The 27,686-nt window shown below is 57.2% G+C and overlaps 1 protein-coding gene across 3 annotated transcripts; it reads left to right on the top strand.

Annotated features, from left to right (window-relative positions):
• Window positions 1–294: 294 nt before the first annotated feature.
• MIER2 (MIER family member 2) lies at window positions 295–22,612 on the top strand. Of its 3 annotated transcripts, none has more exons than XM_077760625.1 (14): window positions 295–314; window positions 6,647–6,737; window positions 7,799–7,941; window positions 11,369–11,494; window positions 12,078–12,201; window positions 12,694–12,785; window positions 13,220–13,289; window positions 16,455–16,606; window positions 17,050–17,131; window positions 17,222–17,316; window positions 19,519–19,643; window positions 19,759–19,880; window positions 20,725–21,154; window positions 21,598–22,612. In XM_077760625.1, exons 3-14 carry the CDS (start codon window positions 7,807–7,809, stop codon window positions 21,617–21,619), a joined length of 1,575 nt encoding a protein of 524 aa, XP_077616751.1. In that variant the 5' UTR covers window positions 295–314; window positions 6,647–6,737; window positions 7,799–7,806; the 3' UTR covers window positions 21,620–22,612. The 3 variants fall into 3 exon arrangements, with proteins under 3 accessions (XP_077616751.1, XP_077616750.1, XP_077616749.1); XM_077760624.1 differs by lacking the exon at window positions 295–314 and adding an exon at window positions 21,342–21,374 and having other exon boundaries at window positions 6,657–6,737; XM_077760623.1 differs by lacking the exon at window positions 295–314 and having other exon boundaries at window positions 6,657–6,737; window positions 21,342–22,612.
• The last annotated feature ends 5,074 nt before the right edge of the window (window positions 22,613–27,686 follow it).

Raw genomic sequence — 27,686 nt, 5'->3', positions numbered from 1 at the left:
GCGTGCCGCTTTCCGGCCGCGATTCCCCTGCCCTCGACCCCCAGCCCGCTCCCCACCCTCCGCCCTGGTTCCTCGTTCCTCAGCCCCGGACCCCGGGGGCCCCCGGTGGCGCGCAGCCCTGCCCTCCCGGCTTTGGCCAACTTTGCGGAGTGCGCTCTCCGGGCGCTCACCCGTCGGAACCTCGGGTGCGACCCGGTACCACAGCCGGCTCGTGAGTCCCCACCGTGCTGGGCACCGCGGACTCGCTCCCGCCAGGTCCCGGGCAGGGCTCGAACTCCGACTTCGGGCCCGCCCTGCGCAGCGCCGGCACCGGGGTTCGTTGGTGGGTGTAGGGCGTCGGGGCTTCCCCCGGGCGGGCCGAGCAGCCTGGTCTGGCTGCTTCAAGTTACTTCCGGAGCCTCCTGTCTCGGGCCGTGAAGCAGGCCCACGAACCCCTACCCGAAGTCCTTGGGGCCCGATGTGTTTTTCGATGGAGAGATTTTCCGATTTGAGGGTTTGTGGGATTTTGAACCGTGATGGTTGATCAGATCCACCTTGGACCGTTTGGGAAAACACAGTTAGCAAGTGGCTTCACGTCTTGTCAAACCAGGGACGGAAAACTTTCACTTTTGGGCTTTTTTAAGCTTTGGGATGTTGGATAAGACTGGGTGGACTGCTCCCCCCTTTGGGGCCCTACTGAGGGTTAGTGAGACTGCACCTGCCAGGGCTCGGTGAGCGTAACTGTTAGCGGGTGCAGAAGTTAAGGCCAACACCAGCCAGGTCCTCAGACTCAGCAGGCAATCCTCATCAAGGAGTAGGGGCCCCAAGGCCCAGAGAGGAGAAGGGGTCCACCCAGTGAGCACAGCAGGGACGTCGGATATTCAGCATGGCTATGGGGCCAAGTTGAGTTCTGTCTTAGCGGAGTGTTGTGCAGGGTGGATGTGGCCATTCTCTCCCACCATTGACCCCCTGAGGGGCAGCAGCAGGTTCTCCTTCCTGTGCATTTAGGGAAACTGAAGCCTCATGGCGGTGGCTGGCCTTGGGGGTCAAAGGCAGAAGCTAGGTCACTCAGTGGTCTAGCGGGGTGTGGTGGTAGTGTGTGTCTGTGTGTGCTCCTGGCCCAGGAGCATGGGTGGCATGGGGGCAGCACTCTTGGCCTGGCAGGTGTGCTGTGCATAGACGGGGCAGACGCCCCAGCTGGCCTCCCCTGGGAGCCGCCAGGTTTGGCTCTTGACTCTGCCTTGCCCGATGCAAAGGCCCTGAACCCTCAGAGCAGCCACGTGTCGACAGTGTGCCGTGGTGCCCCGTGGAGTGAATTTGAGTTGGTTCCCTAGGAGAAGGTCTTTGTGTGAGATCCCCCATATGCCTGGCTCGGTGCGTGGCCCCGAGGGTCTGGCTGTGAGCAGCCTGTTGGTGCCTGTTCTAAATAAAGGGCCTTAGAGTCTGGTCAGAGGGAGCCTGGTCAATTAAGGGCCAACAAGTGGGCAGATGTTAGAAGCAGTGAGCCACAGCCAGCCTCTGCCCAGGGGACCTGTTGCAGCGCTGGCACCTCTTAATTCTGCGTGATCTTGGGCAGGTGACTGAATGTTTCAGAGCCTTGGTTTCCTCATCTCTGAAATAAGACCCTCCAGTCGAGAGCTCTCTCAAGACCTCAGCTCAGTGGCTTGCCCGGGGAAGCTGAACCTTAGGGAATTACTGGCAGTCAGCTGTCTCTAACCCGTACAGATGGCAACTTGTAAGCTACTGGTACCTGCTTGGTCAGTATTAGGTGCCTGAGTTTTGTAGTTGCTGGAATCGTCAGCACCAGGAGAAAAGATGGGAGTGTTTCATACTGTCTTCCTCACAGATACCAGATTAATCTTTGAAAGACCCAAGTACACTATCTTTGTCTTGTGCTTAAAATCCTCCACAGCTTTCCTTTTTCCTTAGGGTAAAGTGCCTCTCCTCCCTGTGACCTCAGTCCAGTGATGTGATCACCACAGCCCCACCCCCACCCCTTCCATTTCCTCCTTCAGCGTGATGCCCTTGGGGAGACTCCGCTGCCTCGGTGTGGTCCCAGCACCCCTCATGTCCCCTCAGTCCTGTGGATGCCCACTCCCACTTGCTTGCTGTCCGTGTCCCCAGCTAGACTGGTAACGTGTGTGGGTGGAGACGGGCAGAACCTGTTTGTTGATGGACTGCGGAGCACCTGGCCTAGAGCAGGCGTGCAGTAAGCGGTGGTCAGCTGGAGGGGTGCGGTGCCCAGCAGGCATGCAGCTGGCTGTGGGTGGAAGGTGTTCTGGTTAGCTGTCATCGCTAAGGAATCTCTTTGAAATTCAGTTGTTTACTTATTTACTTAAAAAGTTTTTTTAAATCTTTTATTTATTTTTAAGAGAGAGACAGATTGTGAGCAGGGGGAGGAGCTGAGAGAGAGGGAGACACAGAATCCAAAGCAGGCTCCGAGCTCTGAGCTGTCAGCACGGAGCCCGACGTGGGGCTTGAGCACACAAACCACCCGATCATGACCTGAGCCGAAGTTGGATGCTTAACTGACTGAGCCACCCAGGCGCCCCTGAAATTCAGTTGTTTAAAACAGCAGTTGTTTTATTGCTGTCTTTTGTGGTGCTGAGAGCTGGCTGGGCTCAGCCAGGCGGTTTTCACTCAGGGTCCCCCTTGTGGTTGCAGTGGGCTGGAGCCGACCCCATGGAGGCTAGCTTCCTTGCTCACGTGTGGTTGGTGCTGGCTGCTGGCTGGGACCTGGGAACACAGCCTTTGCGTAGCTTGGGCTTCCTCACACCATGGCAGCAGAATGGCTTTGCCAGAAGGTACAAGATGGAAACTGAGTTGCATTTTAAGACCTAGCTGTGGAAATCACATGGAGTGTATCCCAGCCCTCCACCTTGCCTGAAGTCCCAGGCCCGTCTGGAGCCCCAGGGAAGGGGCCTGGAATCCCACTTCTGGCAGGGGCAGCATGTGAGCGTCACAGTGCACCCAGAGCCTGTGGGACGGGAGGTGTGGGTGCAGCCATTTTGGAGAGTCCACTCATTGTGGGTTGTGCTCGGAAGGGCTGTGGGAGGAGTCGATGCTGCCATGGGAGAGGGGCTGCCCTGGCCTCCGCATCAGAGCAGTCGGGGTCCCCTGAGGCAGGACTGCTGAGCGTGCCTTGTTCTCCCTGAGACTGGGGTTGCCCACTCCTAGAATTCCCTTTCTTCCTCCCTCCTTTACTTGTTTTAACCCAGAACGTCCTCTACCCGCTCTCCATCCTGTTTCTTCCTCCGCCTCGGCAAAACAGAGGGCTTTGACTCTGATGGACGCATCCAGAGTGTTCTGAACAGAGGAAGCAGAACCCCGGGCACCCCATTATTGCGGGCGGGCTTGCACTGAGACGTCAGATGTTGGGGCAGGGGTAGGGAAGAGAATCCACAAAGTCAGTGTTTCTTGGTGAGTTTTGAGGAACTTGGAGTCATCTGGAAATGAACTTGGAGATCTGAGGCCACTGAGTCCCTGTGGGGAGCAGGGTGCTCACAGCCCCCTCGCCCCCCCTCCCCCCTTGTTGGGAGAAGGAGCCTTCCAGCCACTTCTCTTTGCTCCTTTGCCTGAGCTCCTGTGTCAGTGGGCAAGTCACATAAGGGCCACATTCTTCTCAGACCCTGCCAGGGACCGCAGACCACCGCGCCTGGGGCTGCAGGTGGATGTGGACTGGGAGCAGGGCTGCGCTCTGCCTGGAAAAGCAGCTGTTCAAACCCTGGCCTCTCTCGGCCCGCCCGTCAGAGCTCTCCCAGAGCACCTGGGAGAGGGAGCCCAGGGAGGGTGGCCGGGCATCACTGTGGAGGGCCCTAGAGAGGGTCCGTGTGATTTCAGAGGACACTAGGGCGTGTGCAACATAGGCGCCCACTGTGCAGGCTGAAGGTGAGGCCACCCGTGGAGGCCACGCAGGACATGGTGCTCTGTTCCCCCTGCCTGCTTCCAGCCCCTGCCGCCCACCCCGCCCGCTGCTTTCCCTCTCTCTGTGCTGACTGCCTCTGCCGCTCTGGACTGGGCCTCCTAACTCAGAACTCTCCCAGGGCTCCCGGCAGAGGCCACACACCGCGCCGTCCTTCTCTTGGAGAAGCTGGGACCCCACGCCCACCTGGCCCCCTGCTCCTCGTCCCTGCACCACAGTTCTCGTCAGCCCCTGCCTGCTGTGCTGTGGTGCCCGTGGCTCGGCTTAGCCTCCCAGCTCGCTCTCCTGGCTTCGCTTTTCTTTCATTCGTGCTGTCAGGGTTTTGTGGCTCAGCTGGAGTTTGTAGTTGCTCTACTTCTGTGCTGTGTGAGCTGGGGTAAGTGACTTGATCTCTCTGAGCGTCAGTTCCCCCCACTTAGTAGGAGGATTGTACAACCTCTTGGGGTTTTCTTGAGGATTCAGTGAGGAAATTCTTACTAAACTGTTGTTCTAAGTTCTGAAAATTTTGTTAAATATTCAAGTTGCCTGTGTGTGTGCGTGCATATGCGTACAGATTGCGTTAAGGAGGTATAATTCATATACAGTTCACTCATTTTAATGTGTACTATTCAGCGGTTTTTAGTAAATTCGTAGTTGTATGACCATCAGAATTCAACTCTAGAACATTCTGTCTTCCCAAAAGGAAGCCCTGTTGCCATCACCTGTCACCCTTTCCCCCTTCCCAGCACCCACGAGCCCCCTTTCCGTCTGTGGAGGAGCCTGTTCTGGACGTTTCACGCACATGGACTCACACCCGTGTGGCTTCTCGTGTCTGGTTCCCTCCCTGAGTGTCGTGTGTTCAGGGTCCGTCTGTGGGGCGGCGGGTGTGGGCGCCTCGTCCTGCTCCGGGCCGAGGGACAGTCTGTTGTTCTGCTTTGGTTTGTCTGTTCCTCAGCGGATGGACATTTGTGTTCTTTCCATCTTTAGCTCTTATGAATGGCTCCGCCGTGAATGCTCACGTGCAAGTGCTCGTGGAGATGTGTTTCTTCTCCTGTGGGCGTCTTACGGGAGGCAGGGCTCAGTCCTTTTCCTTCCCTTCTTAGGTTTTCAGGTGGGGACTTAGACTGGCAAAAGACAGATGGACAAGGGAGAAATACTCAGAGTTGACTAACCAATGCAGCACGTGAGGGAGAAGTCAGATGAGTAACCTGAGGGGGTGGGTAGAGCTCGGACTTCTGAGGGCGTCTGCACAAATGAGCAGTAAACGTGTATGGACCGTCACGACACGGAGGACTTGGAGTCTGTCCGGGCAGCAAGTCCTGGGAAAGGGGATGTCCTGGGATGGCGGAAGGCCAGGCCGGTTAGTGAGGTGTGTGTGCGCAGACGAGCCCGGTGCCCCTTCATCTTCAGTGTAAAGCTGCTACCTTCCTGGTTCGGGAGGGGAGGCGCCCCCACAGCGGTTTACAGAGGTCATCCAGTATCTGCTCTTGCTCAGGGTCTTCATCTCAGAGTAACCCTCAGGCCAGAGTGGCCCACCTTGGGGCGATGACACTCTCTGACCCCTTTGATGTTTTCTGAGCATTGGAACTGCTGTGCCAACTGTTTCCCAAAGCACTGGCTCCATTTTGCATTTGCCACCTTTGATTTGCTTTCTTCTTCTTCTTTTTTTTTTTTAATGTTTTTATTTATTTCTAGGAGAGAGAGAGACAGCGTGAGCAGGGGCGGGTCAGAGAGAGACGGAGTCACAGACTCTGAAACAGGCTCCAGGCTCTGAGCTGGCAGTCAGCACAGAGCCCGACGCGGGGCTCGAACCCACGAATCGCGAGATCATGACCTAAGCGAAAGTCGGACGCTCAACCGACTAAGCCACCCAGGCGCCCCTGATTTGCTTTCTTTTGATGAGCATTTTTTCGTGTGCTTATTGGCCATTTTCTCTTTGGAGAAACGTTTGTTCAGATACTTTGCCAATTTTTAAATTGGGTTATCTTTTCACTAACGGGTTGCAAGAGTTCCTTGTGTGTTCTCGATACAGGTCCCTTCTCAGCTGCACGATTTGAAGCCTCGCGCTGCTTTGTGGGCTGCCTTCTTCAGTGACGGCCTTTCAAGCAGAAAAGTTTTCCTTTAGATGAAGTCTGGTTCATGTATTTTAACTCTTAACTGCTATTGCTTTTGGTACCTTAGCTAAGAAACCACAGGCTGTGTCTAGGGTAACAAAAGATGTACTCCAGTGCTTTTCTCTAAAGGTTCTATGGTTTTATAGTTTAATCTCTCAGGTTTAAGGTCTTTAGGTGCATTATTTTTGTCTGGTGTGCGGTAGGCACTTACCTTCATTCCTTTGCACGTGGGCTTCCTGTTGTCCCCAGCACCACTGTTGACAAGACTGTTCGTTCCCCACTGTGTTGTTTTGTCACCTTGTTGAGATTCAGTCGGCTGTAAGACTGTGGGTTTACTTCTGAATTTTCAGTTCTGTCCCTTCGGTTTAAAACGTCCAGCTTTATGTCAGTGTCACCCTGTTTTGATTACTGTAACTTTGTAGTAGTTTTGAATTCAGGAAGTGTTCTTCGTTTCAGGATTGTTTTGGCTTATCTGGGTTTCCTTGAGTTTCCATATGATTTTTGGACATCTGCATAGAAGCCAGATGAGGCCACTTCTGAGGTCACCTGGGGAGTCAGGCTCTGGTCTGTACTTGCTCCCAGGCATTATGCAGAGATGTGCACCAGGGGGTCCTGGGCCCACCGGGCTAACCTTGCTTCTCTTCCTCCACAGGCCTCCTCGCTGGAGAGGCAGAGCCCTCGCGTGGCCTCCTGCCTCACTCACAGCCTGTGCCCCGGGGAGCCCAGCTTGCAGACAACAGCAGGTACCTTCCTTGCTGCCCCCCCCCCCCCCTTTCTCCTGCCCAGGGCCACCAAGGCCTTTGTGGTTGTGAGAGACAGAGTCTCACCCATCTTGGCAGAGCCAGACATAGTGCGCTGGCTCCCAGAGCCCAGGGATCGGTGTGCAGGCAGAGTAGCCAGGGCTCTTCCGTTTTCTGGTGCGGGCAGGGCTGCCCCAGCACAGGGCCAAAGTGCCTTCTTCCTGGCATGTCCCGCTGGCCTGGCAAGCACCTTATGAGGACTGGAGCGGCTGGCTTTGGTGTGAGCGGGCACGGTTCCCGGGTGCTGTGCGCCTCCCCCAGGCCGGCTGTTTGCCCCCCTCCCGTCCAGCCTCAGTTTTCCCTGCTCTCCGGCCTGGGTGGATTGAGCCCTAGCTTTTTCCTTTTGTGTTTGTTTTCTTTAAATTTGACTTACTGAAGACCAGAATGGGGAGGGAGCAGTGAACGCATCCTGGTTCTTTTGGGAAAACTAAAAATCTGGTGGCACCACTACACACTGGCCTGTGCAGGCGTCGCCCTGCCGGGGCAGCAGAAAGGACTGGCATTTGATGGGCTTGCTGCGTGTGGCCCGCGGGCACCCTCCTCGCTGTGCTGTCCCCGCAGTGACGTGTGGGGGTGCGTGGAGTCACCTCTGCATTTCCAGAGCTGAGGGCCCCGCTCCCCTGGTGCTTGCTCATTTCTCCCTGTGTGTGGGCTCTTGCCCCGCACCCTCACTGGTGTCCGTGGTTGGGGGACCAAGTGAGTCCCCAGGAGGACACATCCCCCCAAACATCCAGAGGTCATGTGTCCATGTAACCAGGCATGTTCTTCTCTTAGGGTTCATTCTGTTTGGAGTTCCCATGCGGTAGACTGACCACGCTGACCACCAGTGTGCACACGCACCGCCCCCCGCACCTGTATGCGTGTACACACACATGCACGTGCCGGCAGGCTGGGGACTTCGTCCCTGGTGACAGCCCTACCCCGGCCGTCCTCAGCCTTGCACGATGGTTGGTGTGCGTGGGGTGGGGGTGGGGCGCTCACGCAGGCAGGTGTCTCCTCCACAGTGGTGTCCATGGGCTCTGCGGACCATCAGTTCAACCTCGTTGAGATCCTGTCACAGAACTACGGCATTCGGCAGGAGTGCGACCCGGCTGCAGGAGACCCGGGGAAGCCGGAGGGAGAGCTGGGGAAGGACTTCATCTCCCAGGTGCTTGGCGGAGCTGGTCCCCCAGCCCTGTGGTGGGGGGAGTCCCAGGGCAAGGTCATGTCTCTTCACTTGGCCGAATTAGTCTCGAGGCTCAGATGTCACAGGGACAAGTGCTGTCTGCACACGTGTTTGCGACGCGCCAGGCACTGTGTTAGGGGCTGAGACCATGGGGGCCAGACCTGGCTGTGCCTCTGGGCTGTAGGGTTCCAGGCGTGAAACACACTGTTGTCAAGCTTTTTGGCCTCAGAACCCACTTTATGGCCTTCAAGTTATGGAGGATCTCAAGGAGTTTTGTGCAGGTTATGCAGTACATCTGTTAATAGAAATCACATATTTTTGTGAAAATGAAAAAAAAAAAAAGTTTTCCAGAACTAACACACGTTGGGGAGAGGAGTGGAACAGCTCTGCCAAAACAGACGTGGACCCGAGGGCCCGGCCGTCGGTGCGCGGTGATCCGTTTCCTCGGTTGGAGCGTCAATCTAGCCCCACACATGTCTGTTCGCGGGAGGGGGAGGCTTTGCAGGTAGTTGTGGACGTTCCTCGACGCACCTCCCAGTCAGCCAGGGGCAGTTCAGTCAGAAGGGCTGCAGAGTGGCTCCTGCCTTCATGTGCTGTGAGCGCCCTGCACTTGTGCTCAGGCCTGTTGGTGATGGTGCGACCCCTCCTCATCGTGAGGTGTTAGCAGCACGCTGGCCCTGCAGCCCGTGCACCACAACACACACACTCGTGAATAGTGTGCACTGGGGGGCTTGAACAGCAAGTGTATTTCTCTCGTAGTTGTGGAGGCCAGAAGTTCAAGGTCAGGCCCAGGCATGGTGGTTTCTACTGAGGGTGCTCACCCTGACTTACAGTTCATTGCCTTCTCGTGGTGGGGTGAGGGCGGGCTCTCTGGGGCCTCTTCTCTTGAGGACCTGGTCCTTTGGGATCAGGGCTCCGTCCTCACGACTCTGTCACTGTAGTTCTTTCTGCAAAGGCTCATCTCCAGGTGCTCTCACACTGAGATCGGGGCCATGGTATGTGTGTGCATGTTGGCAAGACATGGGCATTTGGTTTGTCGCACTAAATCTCCTCAAACATCTTTCAAGTATTGGGAATTTTTTTTTTTGAAAGCAATAGTCGCAGGGACTTTATGTAGTTTGGTGCCATGTATCATTTGGTACCAATTTGGTCTAATAACCAAAGACAAAGTCTTCTCTTGAAAAAAGAAAACACAGAGGGCGCCTGGGTGGCTCCGTTGGTTGAGCGTCCGGACTTTGGCTCAGGTCGTGATCTCACGGTTCGTGGGTTCGAGCCCCACGTCGGGCTCTGTGCTGACAGCTTAGAGCCTGGAGCCTGTTTCAGATTCTGTGTCTCCCTCTCCCTCTGCTCCTCCTCCGCTCACGCTGTCTCTCAAAAATAATTAAACATAAAAATTATTAAAAACAAAACAAAAAAGAAAATACGGGCACCTGGGGGGCTCAGTCAGTTAAACATCCAGCTGTTGACTTTGGGTCAGGTCATAATCTCAAGATTCCTGGGCTTGAGCCACTGACAGCTAGAGCCTGCTTGGGAACCTCTCTCTGTCTCTCTATGTACCTCCTCTTCTTGTGCTTTGTCTCTCTCTCTCAAAAATAAATAAGTAAACATTTAAAAAAATAAAAAAGAAAAACAATTTAAAAAAGTTTAATGTGAACTTAAAACTTCTCAAATCTCACCAGAAACTAAAGTCAGCCATTTATTAGTTGAATATGTCATTTAGGTTTTCTTCAGATGCAATTTTTAAAAATTGAGTAAGAAAGAACATAACATCCAAAGTAACTGGAAACTGCTGTTTTGTATCACCTTACCTAATAGGATCGTGAGTTTGTCAGCTCATGTTGTCAGATCCACGTTTTCCAAAATTCTTTTCTTCAGAGGCCTGAGTTTCACCCTTGCAGCAAAGAGTCAGTTGTTTGCTTGGAGGTGACGGCCAACCTGCCCTTGTGTGAAGGCGTCCGCGCAGGGCCGTAGCGCGGTTGCCTGGCAGCCGTTCTGTCCGGTACGAGCGCAGCGGCGAGCTTGGGGCATTGCGCCTCTGGCACGGCTGTAACTTGGGTGCTTCTGCACAAACCCTCAGTGTGGGTTGTGGCGGGCGCTCTGCCTGCGTCCCCTCTCCTCACCACAGCTGCTCAGAGAGAGGATGGAAACTTTGCTTTTGTACAGGATATTCTTGAGTGAAAGTGGCACGTTTATAGCTGCGTGGGTGGTGGTGAGGGGTGCACACTGAGTGCTCACACACCCTGGTGACCCTGCCTCGACTGTAGGGTGCTGTGCCTCACCTCTGACTCTGCTCCCTCAGCACCGGTGCCTGCACAGCCTGAGCCGGACATAATGTCCTATTATCGTGAAGGTCGCTGTGCATCTGGGACCCCCAGAAAGGGTCCCAGGAACCCAGGAGTCTTTGGGCCACTGTGTTAATCCCTCAACAAATGCACGGTTGGAAACTTGTCGGTGTAATGAATGTCCCCATCAGTGGGGTCCCGTGAGGGTGGAAGGGGGACCTCGGGGTCAGTGGGGAGAGGGCTGGGCACAAGGTGGGTGTTCTTCCCCATGGACTTGGAGCCCCTGGGGTAAGGGCAGGGCAGGAGCTGGGGTATAGGGGAGGCAGTTGCCGGCAAAGAGAATGAGAGGGATGTCTAGGGGGCCAGAGGCTGGCTATGACTCACAGGGTTGGGACGCAGTGTGGCCGGACACCACTGTCTTCAGGAATAGGGAGATGGGCGTGAGGAACCGTGACATGGAGGCAGCACTAGAGAGGAAGGCGATGGTAGTTTTCTCTCTTCCTTCCCAGCCATTAAATGTCTCCTTCTTGTTTCTTGTCCTGTTGCGTTGGCTCGTAGCCTATGACGGAGGGCTTGAGCCTCTCCTTTCTCGTTCAGCTGGGATGGAGTTGCTCTGCTGGCTTGTCACCAACCCCATGAGGGCTCATAGCATCTCCATTACATCGATGAGGCTGACATCTCTCCACTTAGTGTCCTGACTTTTTTTGTTTGTTTTAATCAGAAGCAGATACTGGATTTTCCCAGATGTTTCTTTCGCATTTTCCAATATGGTCATGTTTTTCTCCATTTGATTTATTGACATCGTTAAGTTGTGATAGTACATTTATAGGTATCGAGCCATCCTTGCATTGCTAGCGTTCAGCCTGAGCAGAACCGTGTGGACGGAGAGGCCATTCCTGGCCCTACCCTTCAAGGCTGGTGACCTTGGGCAAATAGCTGATTTCTCTGGGTACAGGTGTCTTGTCTCTGTGTCTCCTGGGGGTTGTAAGGGAGTCTGGGTGAAAGACTGGGCCTGGGGTCTGGCTGGGATTAGCTGCTGGGAGTGTGACTAGGGGGCTCTGCTTGTGGTGGCCAGTGTGGCCCAGAACCCCTGAGCAGCGCCCCCTGACTCAGCCTTGCCCCTGCAGAGCAGCGACATGCCCCTTGACGAACTGCTCGCCCTCTATGGCTACGAGGCATCAGATCCCATCTCGGAGCGGGAGAGCGAGGGCAGCGACACCACAGCCAATCTCCCGGACATGACCCTGGACAAGGTGAGTGGACTGGGGGCAGGGTTCAGGGAGGACAGGCGTGAAGGCCCCAGCCCCCACAGAGGTGCTGTCGCGGCGTCAGGTCAGGTCTGCTGCCTGAAGAGCCCTGTCCCCCACCCCTACCTGCTCCCCAGAGTCAGAGCTGACTCAGTGGCTGTGGGTGCCCTCCCACTCGAGCTGCGGCTTGAGTAGCCACAGGCAGGGGCTGGAGAAGGGGCCTAGTGGAGACTGGTGTGGAGAAGTGCAGCTGACTCCGTGCCCTCTGGGTCCTGACCAGGTCATGGGGCAGCTGTCAGGAGGGAGGGCCTTTATCACCAGAGGCGGAAACCAGATACACAGTCTGGAAGACAGTGATAGGCTCTGCTGATCCTGGGTGTGGGGAGCTCGCTCCTTGCCAGCCTGTCCTTGGGCCTGGCCCCTCCGTCTGCAGAGCAGAAGGAACGACCCACGGGCGCTCCTAGGGCGTTTCCAGAGCAAGGCTGCTGGTGGTTGTCTCTGAGTTAGTGCAGTCGCTTGTTGTTATTAAGTGTCGTCTCGAGGTTATTGAAACAAACCACAAAAACGTTCTTTGCTTTCTTGTTAAAAGGAACAAATAGCGAAGGATTTGCTTTCAGGGGAAGAAGAGGAAGAGACACAGTCCTCGGCTGATGACCTTACCCCATCCGTGACCTCCCATGAGGCCTCCGATCTGTTTCCTAACCAGAGTGGATGTAGGTGTCCCGCCTGCTCCTCCACTGTCTCCGGGGTCGGCCAGGCGTGGCTCCAGGGGTGCAGGTGGAGGGGCCCTGGGCTGCTGGGGATTGAGGACTTGTGCATGGGTGTCTGTTGTACCTGGGCGTGTCCCGATCTCAGTCTGAGCTCCTCAGGGGCTCCCGTCTCCTTGCCTTGGCCTTACGTGAGGAGGGAATATGTCGGTTCTCATGGCCGAAAGTCTGTCCCGTCTGGGAGGCCGTCCTCCCCTTGGCTCTGCCTGGCTGTGAGGCCTGGCAGTGGGAGGTGCCTCCTGAGTCCCCTGTTCTGTGCCCATCTCACACCCATCACCTGGCCAGGGTCACGTTCATTTTTGGGAAGGGCATGGCGGGTGTGGGGTCAGGTGGACAGAGAGTTGGGGGGAAGTGCAGGCAGCGACACACCAGAGCCCACTAGCCAGGTAGGCTACTCACTGCCATGGGTGCCACTCAGCTGCTCCCCTTTCCCCAAAGCCTGCTTCCTGGCTGACGCAGACAAAGAGCCTGGCTCCTCCACCTCATCTGACACGGAGGAGGACCCTCTTCCTGCCAACAAGTGTAAGAAGGTGAGTGGCTCTGACCCAGCAGTGCCCTGAACACGAATCTGTGGCCCTTGGGGGCAGGGCTGAGCATGTGGTTCCCGAGAGGTGAGCTGGGCTCGGACTTGACCGTGATGTTGGTTACTGGGGCTCACACCTGTTGACTTTGTCTCTGTGATGTGGCCCACGGTCCTTTCCTTGAGGTCCTTCTGGGGCCTTTAGGCTGGACCTCAGAACACCTGGGTTCTTGGGCCTCACACCCCTGGCACTTGACTGGCTGTAGCAGACAGAGTCACACCCACACACATCCGCCTCTGCCTCATGCTCAAGACCACAGGACTTGGCACCTGTGGGCAGATTGCACAGAGGAGCCCTGGGCTCTAGGCAGCCACCCAGGGTCCCATGTCAGCCCCTTGTGGACTGGCCTCCCGTCATCCGTGACCGGGCCTTTGCCTTTGTAGGAGATCATGGTTGGGCCTCAGTTCCAAGCCGACCTCGGCAGCCTGCACTTGGAGCGCCACGGTGAGAAAAGTAAGTGGGGCCTTGGTGAGTGTGGGCAACGGGAGAAGGAGACGAGAGCCCCAGTGCAGCCAGGACGGAACCTGCTGCAGCCCTCCTGGGGGGGACCTAAGGGCGCGGGCTCTGGCCAGGTGCCCCCTGCCTCACCCTGAACTTGCAGGACACTTGGGGCCAAGGCCAGGGCGGGAGGAGGCGGGCCAGTCAGCGCCCTCCCTGCCCACTGNTCTCCCGCCCCTCTCCTCCCTGCCCCAGTCCCTGTCCTCCTCTCCCCCCTCTCCCCCTGCCCTTCCTGTGTCTGGGCTTCGTCCCAGGTGTCCTTCAGAGACCAGGGTCTCTGTGCCCTGCACTGTTCTTCAGGGCGCTCGCCATCGGAACTTGATGCCTGTGTGTCCCTGATCCCCCCAGAACATGGGGTGAGGTTTGTTGTATTTCTAGATAGGTGTTGACCCCTCCACCTGCAGGTGAAGAAAATGAGATGTGAAGTCACCTGGCTATTGGCCCGAGTCTTGCTTTCCTGGCCCCGAAGCCCCTGTGGGTCTCGAGCTGGCACTCCTGGCTCAGGGGTCTTTCCCAGGACGATTCAGCAGCTGAGATTGGCGGAGCGGTGGGACAGGCGAGGGAGATGGGGACCCTCAGGAGAGATGTTGAGGGCTCGGTCTGGTAGCTGGGACGTGGGCTTGGCGGCACGTGCTTGCTCCACCATAAGCAGTGTGGGTAAAGGAGGGGACGGGAAAGCTCATGTCAGCTGGGTCACAGGGAGATCAGGTGGAGGTCAGTCTGTGTGGACCGGAGACCATCTCCCAGAAACAGGCACCGGCGCGTACTCCTCAGCCGCAGCTTGCAGGGTCCTGAGAACGAGTGGCCCTCAGTCTGGAGCCGCAGCCTTAGTAGCATCTGGCATCTGGGCCTTTTCTTCCCCCCGAGCCTGGCTGCAGGGAGCGGCCGGCCCTTGGTCTCAGAGGGCTGCCCTCCCCCTCTGTGCTGCACGGGAGAAGAACCTCGATTGTGGTCGTGTCCTGTTTCCGTGTGTGGACGGACCACATTGGCTCCTCTCTTCTGTCGGCTGATACTACGGTTTGCATGTGTGGCCGTGAACGTGTGTGCGAGTCTTTTACCTCACAGATGGCCAGGAGCTGCGCCATGGACTCACGTTTTGGTCAGGAGACACTTCTTAGGGGCCCCTCCAGTGATGTTCCGTGTCCCCATGCACACGTGACAATGTTGTTGACTGGAGCCCTTCTAGCAGGTGGGGAGAGGTGTGTCCTTGTGGCTCTAATTGGCATTTCTCTGAGACAGAACACGTTGACTGGCCATTTGCATCTCTCTTGTGAGGCGCCTGCTCAAGGCTTTACCCCATTTTCAACCTGGTTTGCCTTTTCTTTCATATGTGGGCGTCCTTCCTGCGCTCTGGGTGCGAGTCTGTCACCCGCCGTGTGTACCGCCGCGTTCCCTCCCAGTCAGCAGCGGCCGAGCCGGTGATCTTCAGTTTCGCCACCTTGTATTTGTGTGCCGTTAAGGAATTTTTTGTAGAAGACATTCTCTGTTTTGCCTGCTACACAGAAAGTAGAGGTTTGGCTTCACATTCAGTGTGTGGTTGGAGGTGTGGGTCAGGACTGCTTTAACCTCGCTGGGGATGCCATTGCTCCAGCACTACTTCTGGAACAGTCCGGGCCTGCCTGCCGCTCTCATGTGCGTGACCCAGGCCATCCCCACGCTGTCTTAATTGTTGCTGCTCAGAGTCAGTGGGAGACAGTGTCAGTCCTCCACACTCTGTGCAGCTTCCGTGTCCACACAGGTTGTGCATTAGCTTGTCAGCTGCCTTAGGACGCCTGCCAGGATTGCGACTGGAGTTGCCTCAAATCCTTAAATGAAATTGTGCTGAAGTGATCTTTACAGTATTGACACTTGCTGTCCACACACGTGGCTCCCTCGTGAACCCTGGCGTGGCCAGCGGGGGCTTTGCAGCACTCCCGTGAGTGCGCTGTGTACTTGTTTGTGCTCCTTTAAAAGAGGTTTTAAAAAGTTTCATCTGGGGCGCCTGGGGGCTCAGTCGGTTAAGCGTCCAACCTTGGCTCAGGTCATGATCTCACTGGTCTGTGAGTTTGAGCCCCGCGTTGGGCTGTGTGCTGACAGCTCGGAGCCTGGAGCCTGCTCTGGTTCTGTGTCTCCCTGTCTTTCTGACCCTCCCCTGCTCACGCGGTCTCTCTCTCTCTCTCCTAGAAATAAATAAAACATTAAAAAAAAAATTAACAAGTTTCATCTATGATTGATTTCGATTAGTAGAAGTGCAGTTTATTTTGGTTGATCCTGTACGGAGTGACTTTGCTAAACTTACCTACTAATTTTAATATATTTTTTTGTATTTTCTTACGTATGCGGTGGTGTAACTTGTGAGTGATTGCTTTCTTTCTTTGTGATCTTTGTATTTTTATTTTTTCTCTGTGCTTTGTTGTGCTGGCCTTCCCTCTAGGATGTAGAGGTGACAGAGGATGTCTCTGTCGTGTTCCCAAAGTTGGGGGAAGTGTTCAGTATGCCCTTTAGTGTGGAATTAGCTGTAAGCTTCTGTAGGAGCTCTGCATTGGAAGGGGCGCCCGGGGGCTCAGCCGGGTAAGTGTCTGGCTCTTGGTTTCGGCTCAGGTCACAATTCCATGGTTTATGAGTTTCAGCCCTGTGTTGGGCTCTGTACTGATGATGTGGAGCCTGCTTGGGATTCTCTCTCTCCCTCTCTCTCTGTGCCCCTCCCCACTGCACTCACGCTCTCAGAAAATAAAGAAATAAACATAATTTTATCTGTAGAGAAGAAAGTTCCCTTCTGTGAGTAGCTGACAGTTTTTGCCACGAACAAGTCTGACTTGTGTAAAATATTTTTTGTGTGTTTCTTGAGATGATCATTTTTTTTCTATCCTGTTAATGTAATGCTTTTTATTGATAGATATTTCAAACATTAAATCAACCTTGCATTCCGGAGTAAACTCTGGCTGTCATGAAATACCGTCTTTTGTTATCTGTGTGTATAGTCCTCATTGTGGAAGAGCCAGGGGAGTCCTCCGCAGGAGCCCCAGATGACCTGCCCTGGCAGGTGCTTCTGACGGGGCGGTTGGAGGCGGGGAGTGTGAGCTCCCGAGGTGGGTGCAGGCTGCGTGCCCATGACGTGACCCTGGCCTTCCTTCTCCACAGTCTATGAGAATGACGACCAGCTGCTCTGGGACCCCAACATCCTCCCTGAGAGGGAGGTGGAGGAGTTCCTGTACCGGGCGGTAAAGCGCAGGTGGCACGAGATGGCTGGGTCTCAGCTTCCAGAGGGAGAAGCAGTGAAAGACAGTGAGCAGGTGGGGTTGCCCATGGGGTGCAGGTGGCTGTGGCGCTGTAGCACCCTGGGTCACAGGGCAGGTCCCATGTAGGGGCAGGAGGGAGATTTGGGAGATGTGCCTTGAAGCTCGTGCCCAGTGTGGTCCTGTGATGGTGACAAATTGAAATAAAAAGCATTTGTTATGGGCGAAATGATGGTATAAATACCCTTGATAACCCCACCCTAGTGGTGGTATGAATGCCCCCAATATCCCTACCCCTTGATGGCGGTGCGAACACCCCCTCTACCGGCCGCCAGACGATGGTGTGAACACCCCCAGTATCCCTGCCCTGGTGGTGTGAATCCCCCCTGATGTCCCCACACCTGGTGGTGGTATGAACACCCCTGGCTCTTACTCCGGAGTGGGTGGGGTGGGTGGGATGAAGTGAGCAGGTTGGAAGAGTCAGTGAGGCTTCCCCCCAGGCACTTTACGAGCTGGTGAAATGCAATTTCAACGCAGAGGAGGCCCTGCGGAGGCTGCGATTCAATGTGAAGGTGATCCGAGGTGAGCGTATGGCCCTGGCTCTTCCCGTTCTCTGCTCTTGTCACCTCCTGGGCGCTGCTGATGCCATTGTGCCCTCCCTCCTGCTTGCAGATGGGTTCTGTGCTTGGAGTGAGGAGGAGTGCAGGAACTTTGAGCATGGCTTCCGAGTGCACGGGAAGAACTTTCACCTGATCCAGGCCAACAAGGTGAGGACGCTGCCTGCCCTGTTCCTTCTGGGACTCCACCGGCTGCGCCTTGGGGCTGGGAGGGGCTTGGGGACCCAGGCATGTCACCATCCCCTCACGGCGAGGTTGAGACTCCCCTCACCAGGCCCAGGGCAGGCCCCCCCTCCAAGCCATGGCTGAAGCCTTGCTGCCTGCCTCTGGCTCCCCACATGTCCCTTGATGTCTTGCTCTAGTTCCTTTGCTGACATGTGTGGGGCCACCTTCCAGTCCCCAAAAGAAGGCTCCGGTTTGGGGAGAGAAATTGCCTAGGGACGAACTCTAGTGGTCTTGTCTGCTTGTGATCCGTTGGCCCTGCCTTGCCGTTTCCTCGAGGTAGAGCCTGTCGGTGTGGTGCCCAAAGCCTGTGGTGCCCAGTGCCCATGCCGCAGTGCCAGCCCCCAGCCTGGACCCACCCCCAGCCCCTTGCCTTGTGGTCCAGGGGTCTTCCGCTTTCTTCAAAGGACAGTGGCCTTTCTGCCACCCACAGCAACACTCATGACCAGGGGCACAGCCGAGTGCCAGGCCCCCCCTGCCCGCCCCCGCCCTGGGTCTCTGCTGGTCTCTGTGCATCCCATGGTGATGCCTTCTGCCCGTGGCTTCATGCATCACGACTCCTGAGTTGACCTCTTGGCGGAGCCTCGGCCCCTCTGGCCTGCTGCCCGGGATGCCTTCTTGGGCAGGTCCCCGTGGCTCCGTCTCCCTGTGGCTCCCTCACCCCACCTGTTACCCAGTCTGTTGTCCTCTGTCTGAAGTAGTAGTGGTGGCTCTGTCCCACTGCCTGTGGGAATGTACGTAGTAGAGAAGGGCCTGGCTGAAACTGGGCTCGCAGTCGGGCCCTAGTGTCTCCCTGGGGGGCTGGAGTGAGTGAGGTGCCTGCTTGGGGCTGGTGGAGGGACGGGATGGTGCTCAGCTGACTGTGCCCAGTGCCACGTCCGACAGTGCTTGATTCTCATGTCAGATCTGTGCCTTGTGGCCTGAGCAGCTCCCTGCTCGCTGTGTTTTCACCGAGGCCCAGCCCGCTTTCATAAGCATGGTACTGCAGGCGTGGGGCTGCTGTTCCCTCTGTGTGCCGTCAGCCATGTGCCTGCCCGCTCTGGTTGTGGCTGTGGCCGCCTCCTCCAGGCGTTTCTGGTGTCCGTGGGAGCTGGCCCCAGGGACGCTGCACGGGACTCAATCCCCTGGCAAGATGGGTGTGGAGGAGTCTCATCAGGGAGATGAGGCCATCTGCGTGTCCCTGTCCCTGCTGGTTTCCAGACTCATCCTGGGCACCAGTGTCTGGTCCCGCGTTCTGGTGAGCAGTGCTGTGGACTCTTGTAGGATCGCCGGCTGCAGGCACGGCCCTGGGCCCGCTGTGGGGTGAGCCTCCAGGTGGGGAGATGCCCCTTGTCACAAGAGGTTTTTAGAAATGTTTTCCTAACGCGAACAGAGTTACACAAGCACTGTGTTACTTGGAGGTGAGCGTCACGGTTATTGGACGGTGTGCGTGTCAGTCAGCGCTCCCCTTGTGCTGTAGTCGCTGTCTCTGGCTCTACAGCCTGTTACAGCGTCACTGACCGTGTCCCCGGGTTGTACGTTTCGTTTCTGTGACTGACTTTATCCACAAGAGGTTTTGTGAGTGGGGAGTCCGGCTCCACATCAGACGTACGTTTGTGGCGTGTTACCCTTCTCTTCCTGGGATACTTTACGTATAAAGTTTTTTCGCTTTTTCCTGTTGTGTTGTTGAGTTGGGTTCACGAAACTGTAGTGTGCCCTTTAGTGGCGTCTTGTTTGCACGCATGGGTAGCTCTCCCTGGTGTTAGGGACACTCTGCACTAGTGGCAAAAGCTTAGTTCCTGGTGTCTGCAGCAGCGTCTTTGCTCCCCTCTCTGCCAGGTGACGGGGGCGATGCCGCTGCCTTTGGGAGCCAGTGGTCTGGGGTAAGGGAGGTAGGCACCAGCCGTGTGGATCCAGAGTGAAAAATGGGGCTCTGGCTCCATGCCAGTTAGGTGCTGGGATGGTGCACCCGTGCTTCAGGAGAGGGATGCACCTCTGGGGCGGGTGGGGTGGCAAGCGCGGATGGGCCTGCAGGCAGAGTCTTGTTTTGTGCAAGGCCAGGACCCATCCCATCTGTTCTGGAGGCGGAGGGGGCTGGCAGTGAGGACGGTGGGGCCCGGGGGCCACGGTGACAACTGTGCTGGCTTGCAGGTGCGCACGCGGTCCGTAGGCGAGTGTGTGGAGTACTACTACCTGTGGAAGAAGTCCGAGCGCTACGACTACTTCTCTCAGCAGACGAGGCTGGGCCGGAGGAAGTACGGCCCATCCGGAGCCACGTGCGTGCAGTGGGCTCCCAGAGACCCCGGGGTGGGGGTGGGGGGCATCCCAGGCAGGCATCTCTCACCTGAGGCAGTGTCTCCCCCAGCCCCTCACGGGACGCTCTCCCCACAGGGATGCAGACCAGGACCTGGACAGCAGCGACCCTGACGGCCGTCCCCGCTCGTCCCCCCCTCCGCCCCCTGCTGCCGACAGCCTGGGCTCCGAGCAAGACCCCCTGGCACGGATGCACACAGGTGAGATATGGGCTGGGTCCCTGCTCTAGGGGAGCCCCCTCCTCACTGGTGCTCTGACACGGGCCCCGGGGTTCTGGGGGGGGGGCGTGGTCCCCCGCCCCCATATGTTACCACACGCGGGCTGCCACCTGCATGAGTGACTGCGGGGACTTGTTACATCGAGGGGAACTGTGTGCCCCACGGCCTGAAGCGGGGCACCTCTGCAAGCCCCAGGTGCCACACGGGAGGTCGGACGGGTGTCCAGGCCTCCTTGGCGTCCTGGGCACAGGGCCACACGAGAGCTAGACAGGGTCTGGGTCGGGACTGAGTTTCTGACAGAGGCCACAGAGATGAGGGTGGGGACCTTGGTTCTTGGAACCTGTGGGCTTTAGATGTTCCCTCGTTCCAGAATCTGGCAGGTTCCGTGGTTTGTCTAAAAGGGGGACCACATCTACCTTCTCCTGGAATTGTTTGTCCTGAATCTGTGCACCAAGAGTTGTCAGATTCCACGTTTATGTGCGCTTTGCCCTGCATCCAAGTGTTGTTCTTCTTTGAACCTGTTTCGTTCGGATCTGGTTTAAATAGTGAGGGCCAGTGCCTCCCAGGGCAGGGCCATTAGCCAGGCACACACTTTCAGTGTGACTGGTTCCTTGCGTGTGTGTGTGTGTGTTTTAAGTCTTTGCGTGGAAATATCTCTGTGTGGGGGTCCGTGGGCTTTGCTGGTTGGGCAGGAGCCCTGCCCAGGGTGTAGGAGGCATAAGTGTGACTTTACCCAAGTGCACCTGAGCCACGATGGCTCTGGGTCCCAGGAGGGCTGGTGTGGGGTGCTGCCGGGGTCCCGGCCTCACTCTCTTCTTCCCCACAGAGCCGCTGAGCGTAGACAGCACGGCTGTCAGTCTTGGGGAGCCTGGGGAGAGCTCCGACAGCCTCCCGTCCTCGGAGCCGGGGCCCTGTCCGTTTCAGCAGCTGGACACGCCCCCAGCTGTGCCCCTGCCCAGGCGGCCCCCAGCCCTGTCCGAGCCAGCCTTCTACCCCCCGGCTACTGCTGCCCCGGAGCCCAGCACCAGCCCGAGACTGGCTGTGGACTTGGCCCTGCCGGGGGCCCTCCCCGAGGAGCTGCCCCTCATCTCCAGCCACGTGGATATGAACGGAGAGCCCGAGGAGGCTGTGGCCCCAGCACAGGTGGCCTTGTCGGTCACTGAGTTTGGACTCATCGGCATTGGGGACGTGAATCCCTTCCTGGCCACCCACCCAGCGTGCCCAGCCCCCGGGCTGCACTCGGAGCCCCTGTCACAGTGAGTGCGGCCCTTGCCCCGGGTCCCTGCGCCCAGCTGGTGTGTCCCCCAGCCTTAGGCTGAGCTTTGGAGAGGGGAGGGTGTGCCCCGAGGGCCCGAGGATGGCGTGGCCACACGGAGCAGGCTCTGTTGGTTTCTTTACTTTTATTCTCTACTTTTAATTTGGCTTATTTATTTTTTTGACTAGGTAATACATTCATATGGTTCAAAATCCAAAAAGGTACAAACGTGGCCAGTGCCAGGCCCCTCCCACCCCTGCCCCAGCCCCCAGCCCTCCCCGGGCACCAAGGACCGTGCTGCCTGGGGGAGCCCGTCAGCCAGCACGAGCGAACACACGGTCTGCTGGGGGTGGCGAGGTGGGGAGCCACGGTTTCAGCCCACGGCGCCGAGGCCGTGCCTTCCGTGGAACTGGATTGACCCTTTCTCGGTCTCTCCCCCTGCAGCTGTAACGTGATGACCTGTTGATCCCTGGCCGCGGGCGGGTGTGTACGACCCGGACTGGACTCGGGGCCACCGAGGGCCCCGCCTCTGCCAGTCTTCCCGACCCCTCCCCTCCTCGTGGGTCCCGGGGAACGCCGCCTCTGCTTTAGAACACGTCGAGGACGGGGTGAGCGGTGGCCGGGACGCCGCCCTGCCCTCCTCCCACACAGACTGGCACTCTCGGCGCCCAGCACCACTGTTCGTGCTGTCCAGGCCGCTGCCCCCACCGCAGGACCCGCCGGGCAGCTGGATGCAGGGGCCCGGCCCCGTCTAGCCTGCAGAGGAAGGCGTCCCTGCCCCATCAGCGAGGTGGGGAGATGGGGCAGGATGCTGCCCCACCAGCAGCCTCCACGCGGGGCGCCGTCCGCACTCCGCTTGGCTCCATCTCCCTGCCCCTGGCAGGGCCACAGGCTGCCCCAGCTCGGGGGTCGTGGGCAGCTGCTACTCGGTGCCAAACCCCGTGGGGCACAGAGCCATATACCTCGATGCCGGCCCCGCCCACCCTCGACCTCCACCCTGCTCTCCACGTCAGGAAAAGCCGCACTTTACCCCCCACCTGCCTACCCCCTCTCTCCAGCCTGGAGCAGCCTCAGGGGTGGGGTTGAGGGAACAGGTGACCCACACCTCCCTGCCCCCTTGGTACCAAGGCACCGAGGGGCTGACTCCAGACCATTCCCCTGACCCCGTGGGTCATATTTCTGTTGAAGCTCCCCAGCAAGATGGTTCGGGGGCCTGGTCCTTCTCTTTCCTAGCTTTCCTCATTTTATTTATGTTTCTGTTTACAAATTGGAGTGGGGTCCTCCACGGGGCCAGGGCAGTGCTCCCCAACCCCCGGGTGTCACCAGGAGAGGGTTTTGGCTCGAGCCCGTCTGCAGACTTGGCCTCGACCTTCCCTCACCCCACCAAGGACCACACTGTGAAGTGATAACTGCCTTGAATCCCTTGCTGTTTTATTTATTAAACTTGATTTGAAGCCCATGGATGCCTTGTGGTGTTGCTGGTTCTGAGCAGCCTGACTAGGGTGTTCCTCGGTGCGTCCGCGCAGTGTAGCCTCTTCGTGCTTCCTTCCCTCCGTGCACTCAGGGCTCCTCCAAGTCTATGGTTTGATGGCTCATTTCTTTCAGGGCCGACTAGTGCTCCATCCTCTGTGTGGACTGCAGTCTGTCTGCCCCTCCTACTGAAGGGTGTCTTGGTCGCTTCTGGGTTTGGGCAGTTCTGGATAAAGCTGCCGCAGACATCTGTGTGCAGACTGGTTTTCGAGCATAAGTTTTCAACTTGTCTGGGTAAATAAAAACTTAGGAGCTGAATCATATGGCTAGAGTATGTTCAGTTTTGTGAGAAATCACCGAACTGACTCCGAAGTGGCCGTGCCAGCTGGTCCACGTGCTCTCCCGCAGAGTGTCTGCAGTCCAGAGTCTGGAGGTGGGTGTAGAGGGCGCTCATAGTTGTCCGTGGCCTTTGAAGACGTGTGTCTGTCCCTTGTGCTCCTTCACCGTGGACCCTGGGTTTCTGGGTGGGGCCCTTCATCAAGGTGCTGCACTTGGTGTTTGTGGATGGCAGCTTTGCTGGCCTGACAAGGGCCTGGTTCCTCCACGTTTGAAGTACTTCTTGGTCATATTTTATTTTGGTGATGCAGGATTCTGGGTTGATTTATTTTCCTTCAGCATTTTATAGATGTTCCATTTACCCCTGCTTTCTGTGGCTTCAGATGAGAAACTCCTGTTTCCTCAGGTAGGGCATGTCTCTTTCCTCTGACGGGGGTTTTTGTTTTGTGTTTGGTGCCCCCAGTTTGATTGGGGTGCACGGAGTCACGGCTTTTACGTGGAGTTGTTTGGGCATGTGGGTTTGTGCCTTTCATAACTTTGGGGACGTCTTGGCCATTGCTTCTCCCGACATCTCTGCTGCCCCAGGTGCCTGGCCACACCCGAGATGCTGGAGCCCCGCTCCGCGTGTGTCCCCTCCTGCGTGCTGCCCGGCTGCTGCTGTGCTCTGTGTGGGGCCGGTCCCCCAGTGTTCTCCAACTCACACCTCGTGTATGTTGGTTCCAGTATTTGTACTTGGGTTTTCCTATTTCTCTACTGAAATTCTCCATTTTCTACCTTCTATTGAAACTAACCTTTTTATGACAGTCCCCTGAAATCTCTGCTGTTTCAGCCTCTGGCTCATTTCTGGATGCACTGCCGTTAACTGCTTTCGTCTGGACTGGGGGTCCCCATTTCTCCAGTCTTGCTTATTCTTTTTAAACAAGTCATATTCCTAGTGTTGATCTGGACACGCAGAGGCCCCTTCCAGGCTTCCGTGGCCGTGGCTGCTCCGCGTGCCTGCTTTGTGGCGGCGACAGCCCTTCCGCCTTCCTCACTGTTGGATGGCAGTACCTCTCAGGGGTGGGAGTTGCGCTCCTGGCACAGCGCAGCAGCGCCTGCAGCTTGGGTGGTGCTCAGGCCAGGCAGCACCGGCGCGGTGTTCTGCCACTTCCCGTACGTTCACCCTCAGGTGCGCTTCCGTCCCTGGTGCCCGTGATGGCACCAGAAACTGCAGGGACGGGACCTCGTGTCGGTGCTCCCTGCAGAAAGCGTGTGTCCCTTTCCCAGTAGCTCCAGCAGAAGCCTGTGAGTGGTGCGTGTTCTAGTGTGTTGCAGCTGAACTAGGGACCGGTCGGGCCCGCGTCAGCTGCTCATCCACAGAGGCAGAGCCAGCCTCCCAGGGAGGGGTCTGGCAGTCCTGGTGGAGGGGTGACAGCAGCAGGGAGCACGTAGGGGGCAGGTGTGGCGGCTCCGTTGGGAGGTTGTGGTAAGGCCGAAGGGCATTGGAGGGCCAGGTGATGGGAAGTGTCCCCGGCTGCCTGCTCAGGCGTTGGAGGTCTGTTCGGGACGTAGCAGGAGCAGAGCTGTGCTTTAGGGAGGCCGACTAGCTGGGGCGGCAACAGGTGGAGCCAGACGGCGCCTGGATAGGAGCAAGCAGCTCAGTCTCTCTTGTTTTTGGCAGAGTCTGTGAAAGCTCAGGCTGAAGACCCCTGGAGCGGGAGTCACCCTGATAACCCCAGGCTGTGGGCCCTCGGTCATTCTTGATTCAGTAAGCATTGATTGAGTGCCTACTGTGTGCTGGCCCCCACTACTGGCACTCAGGCTGGGGAGGAGAGGATGATAAACAGACACAGATGGTGCCAGAGCTCAGAGGTGCTGGACACGGAGGTGTGGAGCGGCCGGGTGTGTGTGTGTGTGTGTGTGTGTGTGTGTGTGTGTGTGTGTGTGTGTGTGATTGTGTGGTCAGGGTGGTCTGCCTGAGGTGGCAGCTTAACCTGGGATTCAGAATTCACTGCTGCTAGATTGTGACTTGAAGGGGACTCCAAGTACCTGCCTACCCATTCCTGTTTGATTAATCCTCCAGGGGTGCTTCCTAATGAGTTAGGCTCCCGTTCAAGCACTTCATTGCTACCTCAGGGCTTAGATGTGCAGAGAGGCATGCAGACTGGCCTGTCACAGTTCCCCAGGTGTACGACTCCAGTACCCTTCGCAGGGGGTAAAGCCCCCAGTCTGGAAGAACTCCCAGTATGGCTTGAGCCTCTGAGAGAAGTATAGAAAGACCTGGGAGTGGTGGGTGCACTCAGGTGGTGCCTACTGTGTGCCCAGCACCTTTCTGCCCACTGCCCAGGCATCTCTTCTTCATCTTCACTACACTACACTTCACGACACTTCACTTCACTTCACTGTGAGGCACCTGGAGCCCATCAGATTGACGAGAACTGACCGCCTTCTGAGCCCTGAGCTCCACTCCCTGGTGGACCACAAGGCACCAAGGAGTTGGTCCAGTCTCTAGGGGACACAGGCAAGTCCCTGCACCTGCCTGTGGGGGGGAGGCCGTCCAGGCCTGGCTCCCAGCCCAGGTTCTGTCCCCAGAGCAGGCCTCACTAGCTTCGGGTTCTCTCTGACAAGGATGTAAGGCAGATTCCAAGTGCAAAGCCTCCTTGAAGTGTGGAGGAGCCCAGCTAGCAGACCCCAATCCTAACCTTAATCCTAATCCTTGCTGCCCTCATTAGATTTTAATCTTGACCCTGCCCAGGTGTTTTAAGGACAGTGTTTTAAGGACAGATCGAGGTCAGCAGGGAGGGCAGATGGCCACACTGTTCTCCTGGCTCATCAGGGAACAGACTATGCTTTTTCTTCCCCCACGGTCTCTGTGCCCGCAGGAGCCTCCCTTAGAGACCTGAGAGACTGCTTGGGTCCCACTGCAGACCCTACCCAGGTCATCCCCACCACCACGCCCTCTTCAGCACGCTGCTCCCAGAGATTTCCCCACCCAGCACACAGTAGTATTGCCCTTTCTCTGCCTTAACTGAACATGTCTGGGTCAGTCACCCGGAGGTTACAGTGAGTTAAATACAGCAGTGAGGCCAACTAACATTTATCCGACAGATCTTGGATACTGATCGCACATGTCCTCCGGTAATTCTCACAAAAACCGTGATTCATTAGGCGTTGCATGAATGAGTGAACGAAAGGAGGAAGGGAGCTGGAGTCCAAGACCTGCGTTTTCCTGGGGCCCGCCCCACCCTGAGTGGCAGCAGGGAAAGCCAGTGAGCGGTGCCGAGACTACCTGGGGCGGGGCCGTGCTGGTTGGAGTCGGAGGAGTGCTGGATCCACCGGAGCCTGAAACAGGACCCTTGGGACAGCACCACCCCAGCCCAGACACCGGAAAATCCCTCCGTCTGGGCAAGTAAATGTGATTCTCCTCCCCCTCGGAAGAAGTCTAGGGGCTAGGGAGGAAGCTGAATACTTTTTAGGATGTGCCCACCCCACCCTCGCCCCCCACTGCTTGGCGTGTGCATTTGGAAAGGCGGGAGGGAGGATGTGGGGGGGGGCAGTGCTGGGGATGTGCTTACCACACCGTCTCTCCGCCACACCACAGACGGAAAATCCGGGTGCAGAAGTTTCCATGCTAGCGTTTGCTATGTCCTGGGAGTGAGCTGAGTTATTTTGAGTGAGCGTTTGGGGTAGTGTCTCTGCCCACCGCTCAGAACGAGGAAAGTTGCCCCAGGACACTGAGGAGCTGGCGCTTGGACATCGCATCCAACCCTAATGGACTAGAAGCCCCAGGTCAGCTGGGCACTGCCACCCATCCCCACCGTCCCCTGCTCCCTCCTGGTTCCCCCGCACCCTGCAAATGCCTGTGCCTGGTCATCCTCCCAGGGAGCAGGGTCAATGGGGCTCTGAGTTTAAACTTCAGCTCCCTGACCCTGGGTCAGGGGCTGCCTGTCTCTGGGTCTGGCTTCCTTCATCTCTAAAAAGGGTTGAGAAACATCGTGTTTAAGGATTGTTGTAGGGGCTGTGGTGGGGAATGCGTTTTAGACGTCAAGGGAGTAGCCTCTGGAGCCTGGCCCCCTGGGTTCGACTCTGCCCCCCCCCTCCCGCCTCACTGTGTGACCCTGAGAGTGACAGAACCTCATGTTTGTATCATGTTTCCTTCTGCCAGGTCAAAGCAGGGCTCTCCCCAAGGCTTCTCCGTTTCAGTCCAGAGGATCTAGTGACGGTCCCTTGGCCTCAGTTTCCCTAGCTTAGATGCACTTGATTCCTGGGCAGCTCCCAGCTCAGGGCTCCCTGGGACCTGTGCGGGTGCAGGGCACAGACCCTAACCCGCTCGTGAGCAAGCTCCCACTTCTGCCTCCTTCCACCTCTGTTTGCTCTTCTGTAAAGTGGGGACAGTAGGTGTGCAACACGGGAACAGTCCAGGACGCCCACTCCAGGGTGGGTGTTGAGGAGCTCGACCTCCTGAAGTGCCACGCGTCACGGGAATGCCAGGATTTCCAGCATTAAGAGGAAAGAAAAACCCCTGCAATTAAGCCGTCACACCCCCTCAGTTTGTAGGCACTTCCTGACTCAGATACTAAGATGCACGCGGCGCGTGTGCCATCCCCCTCTCCCCATGAGGAAGCCGAGGCGCCGAGAGGGGCCTGTCCCCTCGCCCGCTCCCTTCTTCCTTGTCGCCGCCCGCCCCTTCCCCGACTCCCGGCCGGGGCGCAGACGACCCCTCCCAGTTCCCCAGACCCAGGCTGGGA

Source organism: Crocuta crocuta, unplaced genomic scaffold (genome assembly GCF_008692635.1).
Source record: "Crocuta crocuta isolate KB4526 unplaced genomic scaffold, BGI_CrCroc_1.0 scaffold443, whole genome shotgun sequence".
In the NCBI taxonomy this organism is placed as follows: Eukaryota; Metazoa; Chordata; class Mammalia; order Carnivora; family Hyaenidae; genus Crocuta; species Crocuta crocuta.
The sequence above is the reverse complement of the archived record's forward strand: the minus strand, read 5'-3'. Positions and strand labels throughout refer to the sequence as shown.